Source organism: Apus apus, chromosome 4 (assembly GCF_020740795.1).
Source record: "Apus apus isolate bApuApu2 chromosome 4, bApuApu2.pri.cur, whole genome shotgun sequence".
NCBI classification, from domain to species: Eukaryota; Metazoa; Chordata; class Aves; order Apodiformes; family Apodidae; genus Apus; species Apus apus.
Genome location: NC_067285.1, coordinates 91,436,273 through 91,454,866, shown reverse-complemented (window position 1 = coordinate 91,454,866; position 18,594 = coordinate 91,436,273). Strand labels below are relative to the sequence as shown.

Sequence of the window (18,594 nt, the reverse complement as noted above, 5' to 3'; positions counted from 1 at the left end):
ATTGCACAGTAATTATCCACTACTTCTTTACAGTGAAAGAATGCTTCTGGAAACACAGTGCAATGTTATTTCATGTTAGAGTTATCTTTTATGAACTCCTGCTGGCTGGTTTGGAAGATGATCTCATGCCTTTACACAACTGCCAGCTGATGCCAAGTAGCAAAAGTTAGACTATTTTCTAACTGCATGTTTTGCTGTGGTTTCTGAGGAAAGCAGTCACATTTTTACCTCATATATTTGTTTTCAGCAATCTTTGAGGACCTCTCACAATTTGTAGGTAAAAGAAATCCAGCTTTTACAACTATCTCTTTCCTTATTGCCCATTCTGGTTTTCCGTAATTGTATGTTAAAAGCATCCAACTCTCACAAAACTCCTGGTTATAAATTCAGCACAGGTTTTATGACTATCTGAATTTTGTTTCCAAGGAAATTTCCTGCTTAGTGACATTTTTCTTTTTATCACTTCATTCTGTCTGTTTCACAGAGCAGCCATAAAATACTTTAAGAAACCTTAATCTTCCTTGCAATCAGGAAAACAACAACCTTAGTGCTGGGAATATGATTTCAAGTTGACACAGACACCTTAAACAACAAACAGTCTTTTTAAACATTGTTAAATCAATCTACTACACTGTGTGAAACAAATGTTGTGCATCTGAGTAGAGAACTACTGCATCTTGCAGTGACTTCAAGTCTTCAGGTGAAATCAACAAATCCAGAGTTTTCATTTAAGAATAGTTTTATTTTTTTTTCCTACTTGATCAAGAATTAGTATTGGTGTCCTTTTAATTTAAAAATAAAATTCCAAGTATTTATATTTTGATACTACACCATGTGACAATTTATTGCAGATGTTCAACTTGTAATAGAAATTCACAGCTCAGAATAGATAAAGAAAGTAATGAAAATTGACTCCAGTATTCCTAAAGTAATGGTAGATAACAACCCATTATGCTTCTCTGCATTATTTTACAACTCATTGAAACTTCAGCTGTTGAGCAAGATTATAGTGCTACTGTAAATTCTAGATCAATAGAAGAACCCCAAGTGATAGAGAAAAGTGTGAACTTGTTAGCCAGTACAAAATCTCATCCCTAACTGCTCCTATACTAACTAGTTTTGGTCAAAATATATTCTATTCACTTGGAATATTCTCAACTATCATAGACCTGGAACAATAAAAGGTTCATCACATACACAAAAGAAAAATAGAACACCTTGCCTAGCATTCGCAATTTGTCTGTGCACATCTTAATTTATGCATTCTGTACCATACTATTCCTAGGCTTGCATTAAAGCTGGATTTGCTTCAGCTGGTGTATTCACATTTTTGTAGTGAAAAGCAGTGTTACTGAGGGATTGTGTTTTAAGAGCAATTTCAGAGCACAGGAGTCTATTACTCATACTACATAATTCTCCTCAAGGATTACATGCTGCAAGATCCTATAGACAGAGACTCAATAGCATCAAACATCTCTTATAGGCACTACTCAAGCCTTCAAAGCAGGAATAAGTCATTCCAGTTCTTATTTCCCTGGCAACTGTACTGTGAAGATGATGGCTTGTGAGTCACAGTGCTGCACAAGCTTCCAAAGCCTGATCTTTTGGCCTAAGATAAGGTTTTCTTGCATATGTGCAAGGTAAAGTATTTCAGTATCCTGAAGGCATGGCCCAGCAGCAGCTGTTGAGACTGGATTCATCCCACAATCCATGTCCCACTAAAAGAATGCAGCCACAATGAAACTAAGCTGCCTCTCCTAGAAAGCAGGGGAAATTACAGTACCAGTTTTACCCCTTGCTGCTCTTCAGAAAGCATCTGATGCTTCCTCTTTCCTAAGCCTTGTAGCTCTTGCACATTCTTAACAGGAGCAACACTTCACACAAGAGTTTAATGGTTCATCCATCTACTTCAAGCTGATGAGGACAGGTCCCATACAGAGGCACTACTATTGCAGCTGTGTGCAAGTTTCTGAAAACCATCCTGATTTTTAGAAGCATCTACTTGCCCTCCCTGTTAAGATGAGCCCTGAAGGAGTGCTGTGCTACCCTCAGGATAGTTCAGGACAAGAGATCCTTTGAGCACAACTTGTCAGTACCCTTCTTAATCCCCAAGGAGGAATGGCCAGCCTGCCCTCTGAGGTGCTATTGGGGCAGAGGTAGTCAAGATGATGCCTACTTGCAGAGACAGGGTGATCTATCAGTTGAATTAGAACACTTAAAAATACCACAACTGTATCAGTCGTCCCTGTTCTGTGGGTGTTGCATGAAAGCAGTGCTAGTGAATTGGAAGAAAAGATGGCAAGGTAAAAAACCAATCAGTTTTGATTTTAAGCCAGTGGCTTCTGATGTGCTCTTCACAGAATAACTGTGTGACAGAACAAGAAGTCCAAGGCATATTTGCCCAAAGTCCTGAGTGACTGTTGCATAGTAAGTCCCTGTGTGGAAGCCATTAACTGCAGAATCTGAAAGCACCTGGTTCAAGGATGCAGCTATTTCAGTCAGATAACAGTGTGTTGTATCGTCTACCCGTCTACCTGTCTTAAAGCTTAGATTGTATCTACATTTCTGTGGGTAAACTGTGACAATAATAGCACTCGTCACTAAGACAACACTAGTCTTAGGCTCCTTTTAAGTCTTGACATAGTATACTCAAAGGCACACCTTTTGAATAAATTCAGAAGGTATTATTGTGACTAGTTACAAGATAATTCTGTAACATCCCAACACTACCATTATTTAACTAAGACATCTATGCCTTCCAGTCCGGAATCTGTTCAGGGTCATCCTTCTGTCCTCCCCTCCACAACACCAGGGAACAAGCCAAACGCAAACTCTTGCCATCTCAAGGATTTTAATAGCACTGGTCACTTAGGAATAATAAAAACAAGTAGAAATAAAAACAAGTAATAGTAAAGGCAAAAATACCAAGATAACATAGGAAATATTAATTCCTGCTAATTAAATGAGGTAGCAAGCTGACTGACTTGTGGGGCTAAATTTTTATTATTTATCATTTCTTAACAGCAGAGAATAATTTTTGCAGATTCATTAAGAAAACTGCTCTGAGATGAAGTACATAAGCAGAAAGGAAGGGAGAAAAATACCCATCAGGTAGCTTTGAATCCAACATTTGCTTTCTATTTGGACTGACACCAGATTAAGGTGATTCTGCTTAAATTCAGTGTTCAAACAAGAGAACGCTTCTCTGCTGAAGATGAGTTGTATTGCTGTCACTTAGGAAAAACTTGCCCCAGGAATCTGATTAGATCAATAATTTATGTGGCTGCACATGGAATGTAGGCAAAACAACCCAAGAATCAAAAGTCAAAGATCTGCCAGTGGATCAGATTACAGCTGTTATACCACTGTTATACCACTGTTATTAGTTACATGATAGATGCCTGCAGAATTATCTGGCCTCCCAACCTATGCAGTTTAGACTGCATCAGTGCCCACTGATCCCAACCAGGATCAGGGTATTCCTGTCACAACAATTTCTGTTTTAGGTCTCACCCCAAATCTCACCAAATTCACTTAGAACATACCTTTTTACTTCAATGCCAGTTAGAGCAAGCATTTAACCAGTCATGGAATTACCCCAGAAAAAAAAAAAAAAAAAGAAAAATTGGTGAGACCAAAGTTAATGATTGCTGTCCATAACTGGACTGAAGTGAAAAGATATTCTAACCTTTTTGCTTTCATATCACTTGAAACATTCAAAGTGCTGCTTAGGAAGATCACTGGAAGCAAAAATCTGCAGTTTGAAGGTAACTTTTCCACTTAAAAGATGTTTCATTATTAAAAACGTGTGTACCATCTTCAGTAACCAAAAAAATTGCTATAAAAATAGAGATTTGAAAATAGACTGAATTCACATGTACCAGGTACCATTTCTAGTGTAAAATTGGTTTTTAGTTTATGAAAAATATTTTTCCTTAAAAAAGCATAGGCTTACAGTTATTATACCTAAGAAGGTCCACAGAATTCCTTCAACACCTATTAAACATTATACTCTAGGCTTTTTGACAGGTGGGTCCTGCAGGCTGAACTTGGGAATTTCACATGAGGAAGCAAAAGGAATTCTTTTGGCTGACACCTTCTTTCCAATTGTTTCAATCTGAAAGAGAAAATACATTTAACAAGTGAGTGTGGCAAGCTTACATCATCATGTCAGCCTAAGAGGAACCTACAAACTAAATCCAGGACTATGACTACATTTCATAAGCAGTACATAATACAGGCCACAAAGCACAGTGTGCTCAGGGACAGTTTCTGGGAGTGGATTTGAAGAGGTTTTCTTTAAAACAGCCACTGCTTTGCCTGTTGCTAGTTTGAACATTCAGGTGCCTCACTGTCCACAGGACTATCAGTACAAATATAAAAATGTCTCTAGGTATTCAGAAAATGTGGCTTTGGCCTCCTTTGTCTAAAAATTTATATCCAGTAGTTGCATAGAAGCAGCTTTTCCTCCATATAAGAGAAAGCATGTAACAAAGCCAATACATATAAGCCAGGTAGTGCAAAATTAAGAGTGCAACAAGTTCTCCTCATTTCTAGGTCAGACTAATATAAATCACTAAGGACAGAGCTTGTAGAGGACAGAACACCTACTAGCAAAACTGTTCAGACACCCAGTAAATAAGAACTGCAACTTTCCTCTTGTGTAAGTTGTGCAGGTTGGATGCAAAGCACCCAAAGACAAAAAACCTTAGCTGTTTAAAATTTAACAGAAATCTGGTTAATATGTTCTTGAGAGACATCTGAGTTAACTCATAAAAGAGTTGTTTCAACAGTCAAGTGAGCTGTATGCACCATATTTGCCCATAACAGCTTTAATTGACTAGTTAAACCAATTTATACAAGCCTGTTCACACACCACATAAGTAGCTGTGTAGTTTAAGCAAGGGAAAAAATACCAAGAGAGAAAGCCTATAGCCATTGCACAAGGAATCACAGTACTCAGAAATATACAGAGTGAAACAACTGAAATATGCTTATGATCTGGTTTGTAGGTCCTGTTCTGATCACATCTGACCACAATGCTTCTGTAAGATTATTTAGGCATTAGATTATTTTAGTATTAGTCAAGCTCTGCCTATGCTAGAAGTGCTTCAAGGCATGCTTATACTGCAGAAAATTCATGGCATAGTCTGATGTAGCTTGGATTTTTAAAACACCAACATAGGAAAACAGTAAGGTAATGGAGGAAGGCAGAACTAGTGGAGACTTAAGTAAAGATTTAGACTTAAATCCTCACTGTTTTTTTTTTCCCTTCCTCCTCAGTTATTGCAGAGGGAGAGAAAGCAAGAGGAAAGAGCAAAAGAAAAGTAACACAAGAAGCAGATGCATCCAGTTGATTACCTGGAAGCCAATGACTTGTAGTTCATTATGAAGGTCATCTAGAACTCTCCTACCATCAAAGATAAATGCAGGCTTCAGCATCTTCTTATGAATACGTTCATAATCCAACTCCTGTAGAGGGCAATTAAAGCAGATAGAATAAATAAGAAGCATAACACTTCCTCTGTTTTTCTTTAGTTCGAAGATAACTTTTACCTTAAACATGTCCCATTCAGTGCAAATTACAAGGGCATGAGCTCCATCACAGGCTTCATAGGGATCTTTACTTATAGTAACCAACCGAGACACTGTAACAGAAGGAAAAGCAAGTTTTATTCTGCACGCATCTTTAGCACCAATCTGGTGCACTCTCAACAACTGAGTCTCCTTCCTTGCCCTACACAAACAAGGAGCCTCAAGTCACTCATCCAGAGATATTTTCTATCAAGGCTTTTGTCACTTGGAATTCACTTATTTAAATGAAAGCAGCTTGTACATGGCATCTGAACAGAATCAGAGCACTTAAATGTTTGAAGTTAAGCATTCAAATTTGATTTAAATAGCCACGAGCATCTCTAGAATTAGAAGTTACTATGGAGTGTTCAAATGCCAGTTCCTCAGTTCCAATGCACATCACAGTTCCTGTTTAGCACTCAGTTCACACTAGAAAAAATACACATGGCTCATGTGAAGGGGCTGCCTTCATCCTTTTGCTGCCTCAGCAGCTGCCTAGAGGCAACCCTTCCCTCCCCCTCTAATTCAAGGGCATGCCAAATAATGTATCCCCTCCACTCTTCATCCCAGCTCAGTCTTCCATTCACTTCACCTCTAGAAGCCTCATCTATCCTTCTCCCCACCCATCATCTCCATTCTCTCCCTCCCAAACAAAGAAATTAAAAAAATCCCAAATACCCCCTGCTTCTCCTCAATACATTTCTAGTTGTAGATTAATAAATATTTTAAAGTCTTCTGGAACTTAAGGGAACAAATGAATTTGGAAGTGATGTGGGGAGGCGAGAATGCTCTGAAGCAAATTCCAGAGTTACTTCTGCTTTACATATGCAAGCAAGAACTAAAAGCAAAATAGGACTCAGGATGTAAAGGAGGTGACAGAACACCACTAGTCTCTCCTACTTCTGAACATTCTTCTTTCTCTTCCTTTTGATTATGCAGAGATAAAATTCTCTGGCTGTATTCAAATGAGCATTTATCAAAAGAAAAATACACAATAGTACAGAATTAGCACTTAGCTGTAAAAGCTATGGGGAAAGACAAGAGAGTTATAGTAGCATTCCTACCTTGATTATCTTCTGAGACACCTGGATGTGAGAGATCCAAGATGATTTGTTCCTTAGGTACTTTAGGATCATAGATATGGAGCTTTGCTCCTTCATCCATTAAATACTTGCTAATGTAGATACTGGATGACTCTCTAAAGAAGTGAATCAATCAAAGAACCAAATGGCATGTTCTAAGTAACAAGAGTCTTCAAGAGTTACAATAGACAATGCCAGAGCTTTTATACTAGTTTTATATCAAACATCTTAATGGCAATCCATGCCAGCAGCAAACTTGAAATCTTGAGGGACACCCAGGGGAGTAATAGGAAAAACAAGTTTGCAACTCTTTTCCTGAATCATTCAAGAGATACCAAGCTTCAGGACTCCTATTGACCATAATTAACATGGCATGAAGCTTATAAGCATTCCCCACAAACTGCAGTTGGAGAGTTGCATCAAGTTTGAGCTTTACAGGAAAACAGAATTAAACACCTTTGGGAAGGCTGAAACTTGGATTTCACGTGCCAATTTACAACTAGTTGTAAAAGCATTTGCATTATTTTCTGTGGAGCATGGAAGGAGTAAAAATCTATGCTTATGCCAATTAATCAGGACAAGTTATCTGCTCTAGCTTCTGAAGGATTCAGGTATGTTACAGAGCTCACGTATCAATTGTCGCACCCATTTAAGACAGACTAATCTTTGTTGCAAACCAGCTCAGTTACAAAAAGTTAAGGGTTCCCTATCCAATATTTTTATTAATGCAATTCTATTAGGAAGTTTAGCTGCATAGCTGGTTACAAATGCAGGGAATCCATGTCAGTGAACTGAATTTACTTTCTTACCTTGTGTCCCCAGTATCCTTTTTGAATGCAAACCCTAAAATAGCAATCTTCTTATCAGTGACAGTATTGAACAAGCTGTCAATAATGCGAGAAGCAAATCTTCTTCTCTGATAATCATTCATGTCTATTACCTGAAATTATATAAAACATGATGGTACAGAAGGCAGCCATTTTAAACTATAAACAGGTTCTATTAACAGTTAAGCCAAGCCATCCACAAATAAGTTAAATAGAGGCTTAGAAGAGAAAGCAAAGCATTTTTACTCAGTATTGTAACTAACCCAAAGACAAATTTAGTTAATTCATCAAATGCTAAGACAAATCCTATTTAATTAGTGACTGTAGATGCATATACATCTATACTATCATGCATTATTTAGTTCAAAGGCTAGGATTTTTTTCTCAGATTACTGTTTTTAATCTACAATTTACCATATTCTAGGCAGAAACATGGAAAGCAATTTCAGTGTTAAGAGTATGTGATGTCACGTGGACATCACATAGCCAAATGTACACTTATTTACTGTGAGAACATCTTTTCCCTTTTTAATCCACACTAACAGATTCAGTCACAAAACTAGCAGATACCATAAACTCCATGTCTTCCTTGTCCCAAGCAATCATGTGAGGATTCTAGTTGCAAGCAAGTAACTGGGCTGCTGACTAGCCCCTGGCTGGAGGTTAGACTATCTGAACAGGATGCAGAAAGCCCCTGGACATCACAGATAATGCAAGAAGCTGCCAAGTCACAGATAGCACTGTGACAGATGTTTGAGTTCTGTAAGCATGGCACAACTGACCAATGATGAAAAAGTAATTACGGGCAAGTTATTTATTTGGAAACAGACTGGAATGAAGAAAAGTGAGGGAAAAATGGGTAGCTGAAAGGAAGAATGAAAAAAGGAAGGCTGCTAATAAGGTAAGCAGATCTCGTGCTTTATACTCCGGGGCACCTGCTAGAGAGCCTTGTATTTGATCACCATAGCCTAAATCAGATCAACAACCCTGAGGGAAAGATCATAAGCTCTGTAGCAGAGTATCAAATGCCAGTGTTAGGCTGAGGGCCCTAAAACGTAAACATGATCAATATTAAGGTGCCTGCTCCTTAAAGCTGCAATACAGATAATATGTGGGCAGTGCTGAAAAGCTCAATGCCCAAATGCTGAAGAAACACCGTCCCCTCAAAAAAACAAGTTCAAAACTTGTACCTGTTGCCAGTAGCGGGCTACTTCAGGTAAGTTCAGTGCCTCACAGAGGTACACCAAATTCAAGACATCCTTCTGAAAACAGCTACCTCCAAACCCTGAAAGAGAAAAATGTATGTTTTTTTTCTTTTACAGGTGACTAAGGTACTATTCTAATGCAATCTGTGGAATCAAGTAGTTCTCTGCAATCATTGACATAGTCAGCATTATAATTTTTCCCAGTATTTCACTGCTAGCAAATGAAAACCCTAAGAATCTCTCAAAATCCAATTCCTGAGTCTATTTACTTTGTCAGTTACAGATGACCTAAAATCTGCTGCAGGTCCCGCTTAAGTCAATGGAAGTTTTAATCCAGTCTCAGGGAAACATGATAATAAAGAACTAGGGTCTATCTTATTACAAGTGGGTGGACAAGCTTCTGAATTTTCCCTCCTCCCACCCAGGAATTTACATTAATATTTCTCAGAACAAGTATGTGAAAGTTATTTCCTCACCCAAGTGGATATCCAATCATTGCCAAGAACCAAAGATCACCACAGCTAAAGAACAGAAATAATTAACAGAGGGATCCTTGACCCTAGAACTTTGCTCAGCTGAGTTCCAGAATCAACACATTGTAGAATAGAATATTTCAGTTGGAAGGGACCTATAATAATCCATAGTCCAACTGCCTGACGACCTAAGGGCTGACCAAAAGTTAAAGCATGTTATGAAGGGCATTGTCCAAATGCCTTTTAACACTGATTCCTTCCAGCCTTTTCACCAGCTTTATTACCCTTCTCTGGACACAAAGACCTTCATATCCTTCTTAAATTGCAGGGCTTAGAACTGCACACAGTACTCAAGTTTAGGACTAGCCAATACTAAATATAGCAAGGGAATTGTAGAAGGAATTATAATAACTTAACAGGAATTTTTGTAATATATCTGACAACTACTTTTCACTCTTGCATAGACTCTAGGAGAGGTTATATTTAATAAGGTAATTTTAAAGCCACACTTTCTCTGATATGAAGACTGTAGCCACAGAGATAGGCTTTAGTCTCATTCTATAAGTCTGAAAGTCTGTTGTACTGACCACTTTATCACATCTCACTCCCTACTAAAACTAAACAACTGAATGCACAACACAAATTAGAACTTGCTGTCACTCATTCTGACCTACATAGAGGCATCCCCTTTCTCTGGCCACTCCCAAACTGCAGCATCTATACTTGGGAAGACATCTTGGGGTACCCAATCATCAGTGGTACTTCAAAAAAATAAAACTGCAATTTTCTTTCCAGTGTTTCAAGCAGCATAAGCCACGCACTCTAAACTCTCAGTTTTCAGATTGCCAGAGTCTAGAGCAACATCAGTCCTAGCATTTTACAGAAAAACTAATTTGTGATAGTACTCTACAGCAATATTTTCACACATTCATGCTGTAGAACATTTTAGAGTATCAATCACTTACTTTAAAAGACTCCTAGTAGACCTATTAAAGAGAAAGCCAGAAGAAACAACAACAACAACAACAAAAAGGGGAGGGGAGGAGGCAAGGGGGAAGAGGAATCTTTGATTTACCAACACTGGCTTTGAGAAACTTATTTCCAATTCTTTGGTCTGTTCCAATAGCTCTTGCTACTTCTTCAACATCTGCTCCTGTAGCTTCACACAGAGCACTGATTGAGTTAATGCTGCTGATTCTTTGGGCAAGGAAAGCATTAGCTGCCTGTAAATAAAAAAAAAGTAGTGAAGAGAACTCTGTTCTTCCAGAAACCAAGATGCCTGCAGACTGAAAGGAGTTACTGCTGGAAGGATTACTTTAGTATCTATGTAACTCTACAGAGATACAAAAAGGTAACATAACTACCTTAATACATCAAGGCCAGTTAATGGGCCCAAGCAAAATAATATAATGCTTAACTTGCAGAGTTTGAAACATTTTATCATGGTAACCAGTTTCCGAATTGCTAAGAGTAAACTCCCAGTGCTAAGTAACACAGCAATAAAAGTGACAGAAAGATTGTACGGAAAGTTAACGTTGCGGGCCGACATTAGCTCAACTGAGATAATCAGAAAAGATTCATATCCTCTGACCTATTTACTGGGTCGTTCCAATATAATCTGTCTTTCCTAGCTGCATTGCTCAGAATCAGAGGACTTCTGCTTCTGAACTTCATCTCACACCCTTTGCTCATTGCAGACAACAGCAGTGAGTAACACTAACCAGCTTAGAAAGTTCTGATGACCAGGTATTTGTTGTGAGGATTTTTTCTTTGGGCACCCAGTGCTCATAGACAGCACAAAGAGCACGGACAGCTTTCTGTCCTTCTGGAGAATCATCTCCACCAATAAGCACTCTGTCAGGGTTCTTCAGGTCGTTGATGGCTGTTCCTTCTGCAAGGAACTCTGGGTTAGACAGCACCTACAAGCATAGAAATAAAGAGTAAGTAACAGAAAAAAGCCCAAAGCAACAACCAGCCTTTAAATACACAACTTCAAGATAATGCTTACCTGCAAATCCAAGTTAGGCTTGGTATTAGCATCAAATATTCGACGAATGCTCTCCGCAGCACGTACTGGAACTGTGCTTTTCTCAGTGACAATTTTATAGCCATTTGAGTTTTGTACAATTCGTCTAGCACAAGCTTCAATGTATTTCAGGTCAGCTGCTCGACCTTTTCCCATGCCATAGGTCTTTGTCGGGGTGTTAACCTAGTTACAGATAGAAGGAGAGGGCAGAAATGTTACAGGTCTCTTACCATAAGAGCGACTAATGAGGTGAAATTGTTAAAACTGACAGGTATTTTCCTTCCCAGAGTCCAGCTTGCCTCTACCCCAGAATTATTCTGGTTAAATATCAGATGAACAGCTATTAGCTTTCTCAGTTACACAGTTTGTCTTCTAAATAAAGCTCACTGGCCTCTATTCAAATAGAATTTAAACAAGAGCAATTCATAGCAGCACTGCAGGCTTTGGTGAAACTTAGTCCTTATCCAGGAAATACAAGTAATTTCTTCACGATTCCAGCCAGCCACCTTTTGTTTCCTTTCCCACATTAGGACTGCAAAAAATTCACATTATAAGAATCTCACAGCTAGTGAGGCAGCTATACTTTAAACCCACTTTGCAGTGAAACTTAAGTATAGAGCTGCTGAAAACTGCTATACTGAAGTACACAGAAAAAGCAACATGAGGGAAAACACGTTCTTTAGATTAAGACAGAGGAGCCTTTTCATTATTAAATGAAAGAAGAAATGGCAACAACACGTAAAACTCCACAGCACGGTTTAAGCCAAGGATGGGTGGCAATATATGGCCTGTAATAGTGGCAGTCATCCAGCCAAGTAGCATTCATTTTAGACTCAATGAATGGAGACACATATTATCAGAAAGAGAGCTCTGTACTGAGGTGCCCTAACAAAGAGGAGCTCTCAAGAAAAGAGGATGCAAGTAACAAAAAAGAACTGTGGCCTACCAAGTTGAATAGCAATCACTTCTTTTGGATTCTGCATTAGGAACAACCTTCTAGATTACAAAAAGTCACACTGTTTGACTGCATCCTTTTCCTACTAGCATCAACAGCGTAGAAATATTAAAGCTAGAAAATATTAAAGCCAGCCCCTCTTCCATCAGTACATGTGTTTTTAAAAGTTTCTAGAAGTCATCTTTGTAACCAATAACCAGTATATGATTTCGCATCCCTATATAGGAACCATATCAATGCTATTAAAGTCCTATGGATTCCAGTGCCATGCTGCAATGAGAGATCTGCACTATATTCTGCTCCAAGACCCCATGTATCTAACCAAGCTAAACATCAACATTATCATTTTGACTGTTCATTTGTCAGATGTTCTACTGACTATAAGAAACAGATAAAAATAAAATTAATTTTCCCATGGTACACACAAAGACAAGAAGAAAACAGACACAATGACATTGCTAACTGAATCTTTATGACAAAACAAAGGCCCCTTTCTAACATAAGAGCAACATAATGATTTGTTAAGAAAAAAAAAAAAAAGACAACAGCACACAGCCACTTTCTCCCCCTAAACTTACAGAAATAAATACAAGATCAGCTTCTCTAATGGCATCATCAATACTGGTGGAAAAGAAGAGGTTTCTTCCTCTGCAGGATTCTACAACTTCTTTTAACCCTGGCTGAAAATAAGCAGAAATAAGCAGTTAAGGTATTAACCAGTTGGAACAGTAAACTGCATGCCCAAACAAACAGCACATCATTTCAGACAGTCTTCCCCCCACTCCGTGTGGCATGTTTTCAGTCTGCCAGATGTAAAGCAAAGCTTCTGTAGATATACATAGTGAAAAAAATAAAGCCCTTTCTTATTCAAAACACTCAAAATGCTGTCTCAAAACTTTCAGCCACACTGAATTGGTAATTGCACAATCAGAATTCAGGCTCCAGTTATTCCCATGCTCAATTCATTACCATGAGCAACAAATAAAGAAATACCTGTAGTGTTGATAAGGAGATTCAAGAAGCCTTACAGTATTCCCTAGGCTGAAAAAAAAGGAGAGCTGGGACCACCTCTTCCCTCAGCTACATGTAATGATCTTCCTAACATCAGATCTAAAACTGATTCAGCACAAAAAACCCCAAACAAAACCACAAAAGAAGTCTTTCACCCAATCAGCAAGCTCAGATTCATTGGAAAAGAAAAAAAAAAAAGGCAGCAGAGACACACAGGAGATAAAGACCACTCCTTTTGGCCACCACTCACGTTCGGACCAGATTACACTTATCATGGTACCACACCTGCAGCATGGGAGAATCAGAGAAACAATTTGCTGAGATTCTTTCTAGAGACACAGACTATTCTGAACATTTTCCCATCCCTTAACACTTCCACTCAGACAAGAGGAACAGGAGGCCATGTGTACGTGAGCAATCCTCCCTATTAGAATGGGCTACAAAATTATTTAACTAAGATATAGTTGTGATAGATAAAAGAAGCCTTTACTTTTTGTTTGAAAAATAAATTCATACACTGTAACCTGACAAACAGATCTCCAAGTTGAGACTCCTACCATGACATGAAATATTTGAGCAAGTGCCGGAAAGGCAAAAGTTCACCAAAGGGAGAGAGACAAAAACAAGAGAAGCTTTCTTACACAGCTCATCAAATGTCCCAACTACGGTCTCTATGGTCTTACTGGGATGTAAACAGAAAGGCAGCCCACTAAACAATTTCTGACACTTGAAAGAAAAATCCCAGAACAAACAAATACAAAAAGTCCTCACTGTGCCATGACTCAATTTCACAACTGTCTGAACTAATTCTTGGCAGTTTTTGTACATTCTTCATCAGAAAAGGACACCATTCCAAGAAACAAATATTGTAAGCTTGTTTGTAGGGTCTGCTTGCTGTTTTTTTTTTTAATAAAACAAACATGCCAAGGCTAACCCTATTTTAATTCATTCAGTCTGTGTTTATAGAAAGCCAAGTACTTGCTTTATGATCTTTACTCACGTCTCACCTGTTAATTGGAGCATTATACACATTTTCCTTAGAGTATGACAAAGGAGGTCTATTACTCTTTGCTTAAAGAGTCACAGTATAGGTTTGGTTTTAAGAGGAAAAAACCCAAAACTGTATTAGTGTTACAGCACAGATAGGATTCAGAAGACTTCTTACAGCAAAAGAGTAATCGTTAGTACCAGGAAACATGTCTTGTCTTTGGGAGCTGAGTGAAGGTAAGTTTTCATTCCCATTAAAGAAAATAATTCAAACCTATAAAAAATATATCATGAAAGAATTAAGAAGAAAAAAAAGGAGACTTATCCTTCAAGGGTGAAAAATAAAAAGTGCTAAGAGAAGCAAAACAGAAAAATGCTTTACTTATCTTTAAATTAGAGTAACTCTGTAACAAAGCAGGAACAGTGCAATACACTTACAAATATTTTTTCTTTAGCCTAGTCTTCTTAGGCCAGATTAGAGGCTTATGGTACAAGTGAATCAGGAACATGACTGCCCCTGCCTTACAACATGGTTAATACAGGCAACACAGATTGGATTTTGGCAGTATTCAGGATAAGAATAAAGCTTCCACTCAGTATTACACATTCATATTGTGCTACAACACAGCAGGTAAGATCTATAACTTAGTGAGAAGACTATGCTATGATTAAACTGGGTCCCGAAAGAAAGTCAGGATGATTTAGCACAGTTCACTATATGCAGTTTTCCTTACTAGGCCCTTCATTCATAACCCTTAAAAACCTGCCTGCACCAAACATACGAAGTTATTTCAAGTATCTGGTTTAACGAGCAGTGGTGACAAGCAGCTGGTTCCAGAACACTCTTTTTAAAGAACATCACCGTGCAATACTTACCAGGCTTCAGGAGAGGGCCATGTGGAAAATGCCATGTGGTAGGAGGGAAGCAAACACAAACACTGGCCACAAGAAGAGACAACAGCGAGACACCTTTACCTCATAGATCGGGAGCGTGTCTGAGTTCCAGGCATTGATTCGGGCCTCATTGACATCCACGACGGTAACTTTGATGTTGGGGCACATCTGTGCAATAACACTGCAGGTCGGCCCACCAACATAACCTGCACCAATGCAGCAAATCTTCCTGATTTCAAACATGATTACTCTAGTAAGAAGAGGAGGGGGGGGGAAGGAGAAGCGGGAGTTACCAATTCGAACACTGGCCGACAATTAAAGGAAATAAAGAGAATCACTTGAAATTTGGTTGCGCTGGCACAGAAGTAAACACTTCCTCACAGCAGATCTCCCGAAGCGGGTAGCGAGGGCTCCCTCCCTCCTGGGAAGGATCGGGAGCCGGCCCCGCCGCCCGCCGGCCCCGCGGGCCCGGGAGCTGCTCCCGCCGCCACGGCCCCGCAGGGACCGCCGCTCCGGGCCGCGCCCGCCTGGACCCCCGGCCGGGCCCCGTTCCGGAGCCCCCCGGCCGGGAACGGCGCGGTCAGCGCGGAGGCCGCAGCCCCCGCCGGAGGGGAGGCGGGGAGAGCGGGCCGGGCAGCGACCCCGCTCCTCCCCGGGCGGCTCGGGCGGGGCCGGGCGCCGAGGCCCGCATCCCCGGCAGCCCAGGGCGGAGCGGCTCCCCGGCCCCCATGCCCGGGCCAGCGCCCAGGGAAGGCAGCGGGCAGAACCGGCACCGGAGCCGCAGCCCGGAGACTTACTGCGGGCGGTCCTGCCCCGGCGCCGCGGGTCGGGCTGGAAGGCTGCGGCGAGAACGCCCGGGACAAGGCTCCGCTACCAGCGCAGCGGCGGGGGCTGCTGGTTAAAGGGCCCCGCGGGGCTGCGGGGCCGTTTCATCCCGCGGACGCCGAGCAGGGCCGTTCCCGGCTCCTCCCTTCCCCCGGGGGCAGAGCGGCCGCAGAGCCCGCCCCGCCCCGCGGGCCAATGGGCGCGGGCCAGCGCGGCGCGGCCGCCGGGAGGGCGGGAGGGAAGGCGGGCAGGGAGGGAGCCCCGGGAGCCCCGGGCACGGCTGGGGCTGGGGCCGGGGCTGGGGCCGGGGCCGGGGCCGGGGCCGGGGCCGGGGCCGGGCTCAGCCTTCAGGGAGCGGGGCATCGGCGCCTGCCGCCCGCGGGACCGTGTCCCCAGCCGCCCCTTCCGCCGTGCGTCGGTTTGGGGGTCTTTACACCTCGTTCCCCTCGCTTTATTTTCGGTCGTTGTTCTGTTTGGGTTTGTTGTTTTTTTTTTTCTTGCGTGAGGGCGGTTAAGCCGATGGCTGGTTTCCTTGCCTGTTTCTGGGAGAGGGCCCTGGGTTGCAGCGTGGCCCTGGAGAGCCGCGGAAGGGCCCCCAGACCCTCCTGCCGCAGAGGCCGGTGCGGGCGGGGCACGGGGGTCCCTGCTCCTCCGGGCCCCGCGAGCGCTGCTGGGGAGATGAGGTGCCAGCGGTGGGGTGAGGGCTTCCTTGCTGAACGGCTCCTCTCTTCCTCCTCAAGGTGTTTTATAAAGCAACCCAAGTTCGGTGGTCAAATACGCACGTGAATAATTTTTGTTCCTTTAGCTGTACTTACCGGGACACACAAAACTTGCCTTATGTAGTGCAGTACGGTGTTAACAAAGATATCTGGCCAGAAACATGGGTAGGTAACAGTAAAATACAGTCTTGCCTTCTTAGTTGTTCTGATCCAGGTACTTGCTGCCCAGGAATCTCTTGCCTAGTTGTACCAAAGATTTTAGGTATTACTCTTGCCTTTTGTATAGCTGTGATTTTTTTATCAGTATACTGGATCTAACTTGGGGAGCAGAAGGAGTAGAAAAAATCTTGTCTTTTTTTTTCTTAGGTGCATTCACATTCACTTACACTGCATCTCCCTGAAGCTGGGATTTTTTTTGCTGCATCTGCAATACTAAAGTCACTTATCCTTTTAACAGATTAAAATTTCTGTGGTAAATGTTGCCAAATGAGGTGGGTAGTACGTGTATGTCCTCGTTAATGATGTGAGTGAAGTATCGGCTTGTTCTTACATGGCAGTTTTGTCCATGGATGTTAAAAGTATTTAAAAAAGAAATTGGAATAATTGTTTCTGTTTTGTACTCGACTGTGTTAATATTTTACTCTGGAGGATCTGATCTTTCCCTAGAAGAATCTGTGCCTACTTAAGTGAGTACATACTGTAATTCACTGGTCCTTTATAAATGGTACCATAAAATATGTGTGTTTCCATGTGAAAGAGCCTTTTGAGGTTTGCAATCTCAGTATGGGATCCTTGTGGAGTCAGTGTGGTTAGCCAGAGAACTGCCTGGTGAAGGTGCAGGGTTCACTGTGTTTACCCTGAAGTAAAAACAAGTAATGCCTTGTTTCGTTGGCAATTTGCCAGATGTCTCAAGTTTGAACACGCCAGTTTTTCCAGGAAAGCCTAGGCAAAGCAAACAGAAGCTTCATGAGCTCTCACTACCGAGTCAGTCTCACTACACCATGATCTTCAAAACTCCCATCTACTTACTTCCCTAGGCCTGTTTTACAAGTGATGTTCACCGTGGGTCAGCTTCTTCCCCCACCCCAAGGTCCATGTCTTTGCAGTGAATTGCACTGTAGGCTGTTGGCTGGTACTGAACAAGTAAATGTAGAATGAGAAAAGAATGTAAGTCACCCATTTTTGCAAGGAACCCACTTCATGATAATGGAATCTCTGATTAAGATCATGCAGTTTCTAAATTGACTGAAATGCCTACAGCATTTGTCATTAAATCACTTTTTTAATTATTATTACTAAAAATAAATTCAGACTTTCTTCTGATTCTCTGGTACTTATTACCACTATCTCTGGATAGCTGTGTATTATTTTAAACCCTACTGCTCCCCTGGAATTCTCCTTTTTTTCCCCTGGATTAACACAGGAATCCCAACCCTGGTGTCTGAACTGCTGCCAAGGCAGCGCTCAGCATTTCATCCTCTGCTGCTGGAGGAAGAAGAGCGCTGCACTGCGTGGGACCAGTAAGGAAGCAGCAGGTTTCTGCCACTTATACATGCTGCCTTGGATCCACTGGACCATCTTTCTTCCTCAGGGCACCTCTGGGTCCAACACTGCCAAGAAATGGGATTAGAAAATAGATTGCAAATTCAAAAGTAGTAGGATTTGACGTACGATTAAGTAACATAATTGGCTTTATTGGCCTCTCTCATTACTTTTCTTACAGTAGTATTTCTGACTTCCTATGTTGCATAACTGCTTTGCAGAGCAAAAGGCAGAGACGTCCATGTTGGTCATCAAAGTATCTTAAACCTTGGAAACAATTTATAATTTGTTCTGACTTGTTTGAGATACATACAAAAGGCAAGTGCCCATTATAAAAGTTGGAATTTAAGTTTTAAAATGTACACAGATTACATGCTATTTTTACTGATACTGATTTTTAGATTAGACCTTAGAAATGTACGGGTTGGTGCAGTTGTACATCTTATATAAAGACTAAGAAAGAAAGACAAAAGG

At 41.1% G+C, this 18,594-nt stretch overlaps 1 protein-coding gene across 1 annotated transcript; it reads right to left on the bottom strand.

Annotated features, from left to right (window-relative positions):
* Positions 1-721: 721 nt before the first annotated feature.
* UGDH (UDP-glucose 6-dehydrogenase) lies at positions 722-16,002 on the bottom strand. Its single transcript, XM_051618981.1, has 12 exons — positions 15,832-16,002; positions 15,116-15,284; positions 12,721-12,822; positions 11,170-11,370; positions 10,883-11,080; positions 10,237-10,384; positions 8,674-8,768; positions 7,466-7,596; positions 6,639-6,772; positions 5,557-5,648; positions 5,362-5,472; positions 722-4,117 (listed from the first exon to the last, which is right to left on the bottom strand). The coding sequence occupies exons 2-12, from the start codon at positions 15,275-15,277 to the stop codon at positions 4,007-4,009; spliced, it is 1,485 nt and encodes a 494-aa protein (XP_051474941.1). The 5' UTR covers positions 15,278-15,284; positions 15,832-16,002; the 3' UTR covers positions 722-4,006.
* Between the last annotated feature and the right edge of the window lie 2,592 nt (positions 16,003-18,594).

What these genes read in the sequence shown, in the direction of transcription:
- UGDH (XM_051618981.1), bottom strand. Translation starts at nt 15,277, where the DNA reads ATGTTTGAAATCAGGAAGATTTGCTGCATTGGTGCAGGTTATGTTGGT. An exon ending in AGCCTAACTTGGATTTGCAG is followed by an intron (nt 11,081 to 11,169) that starts GTAAGCATTATC and finishes CTATGCTTGTAG; the next exon opens with GTGCTGTCTAACCCAGAGTT. An exon ending in CTGAATGGGACATGTTTAAG is followed by an intron (nt 5,473 to 5,556) that starts GTAAAAGTTATC and finishes TGCCCTCTACAG; the next exon opens with GAGTTGGATTATGAACGTAT.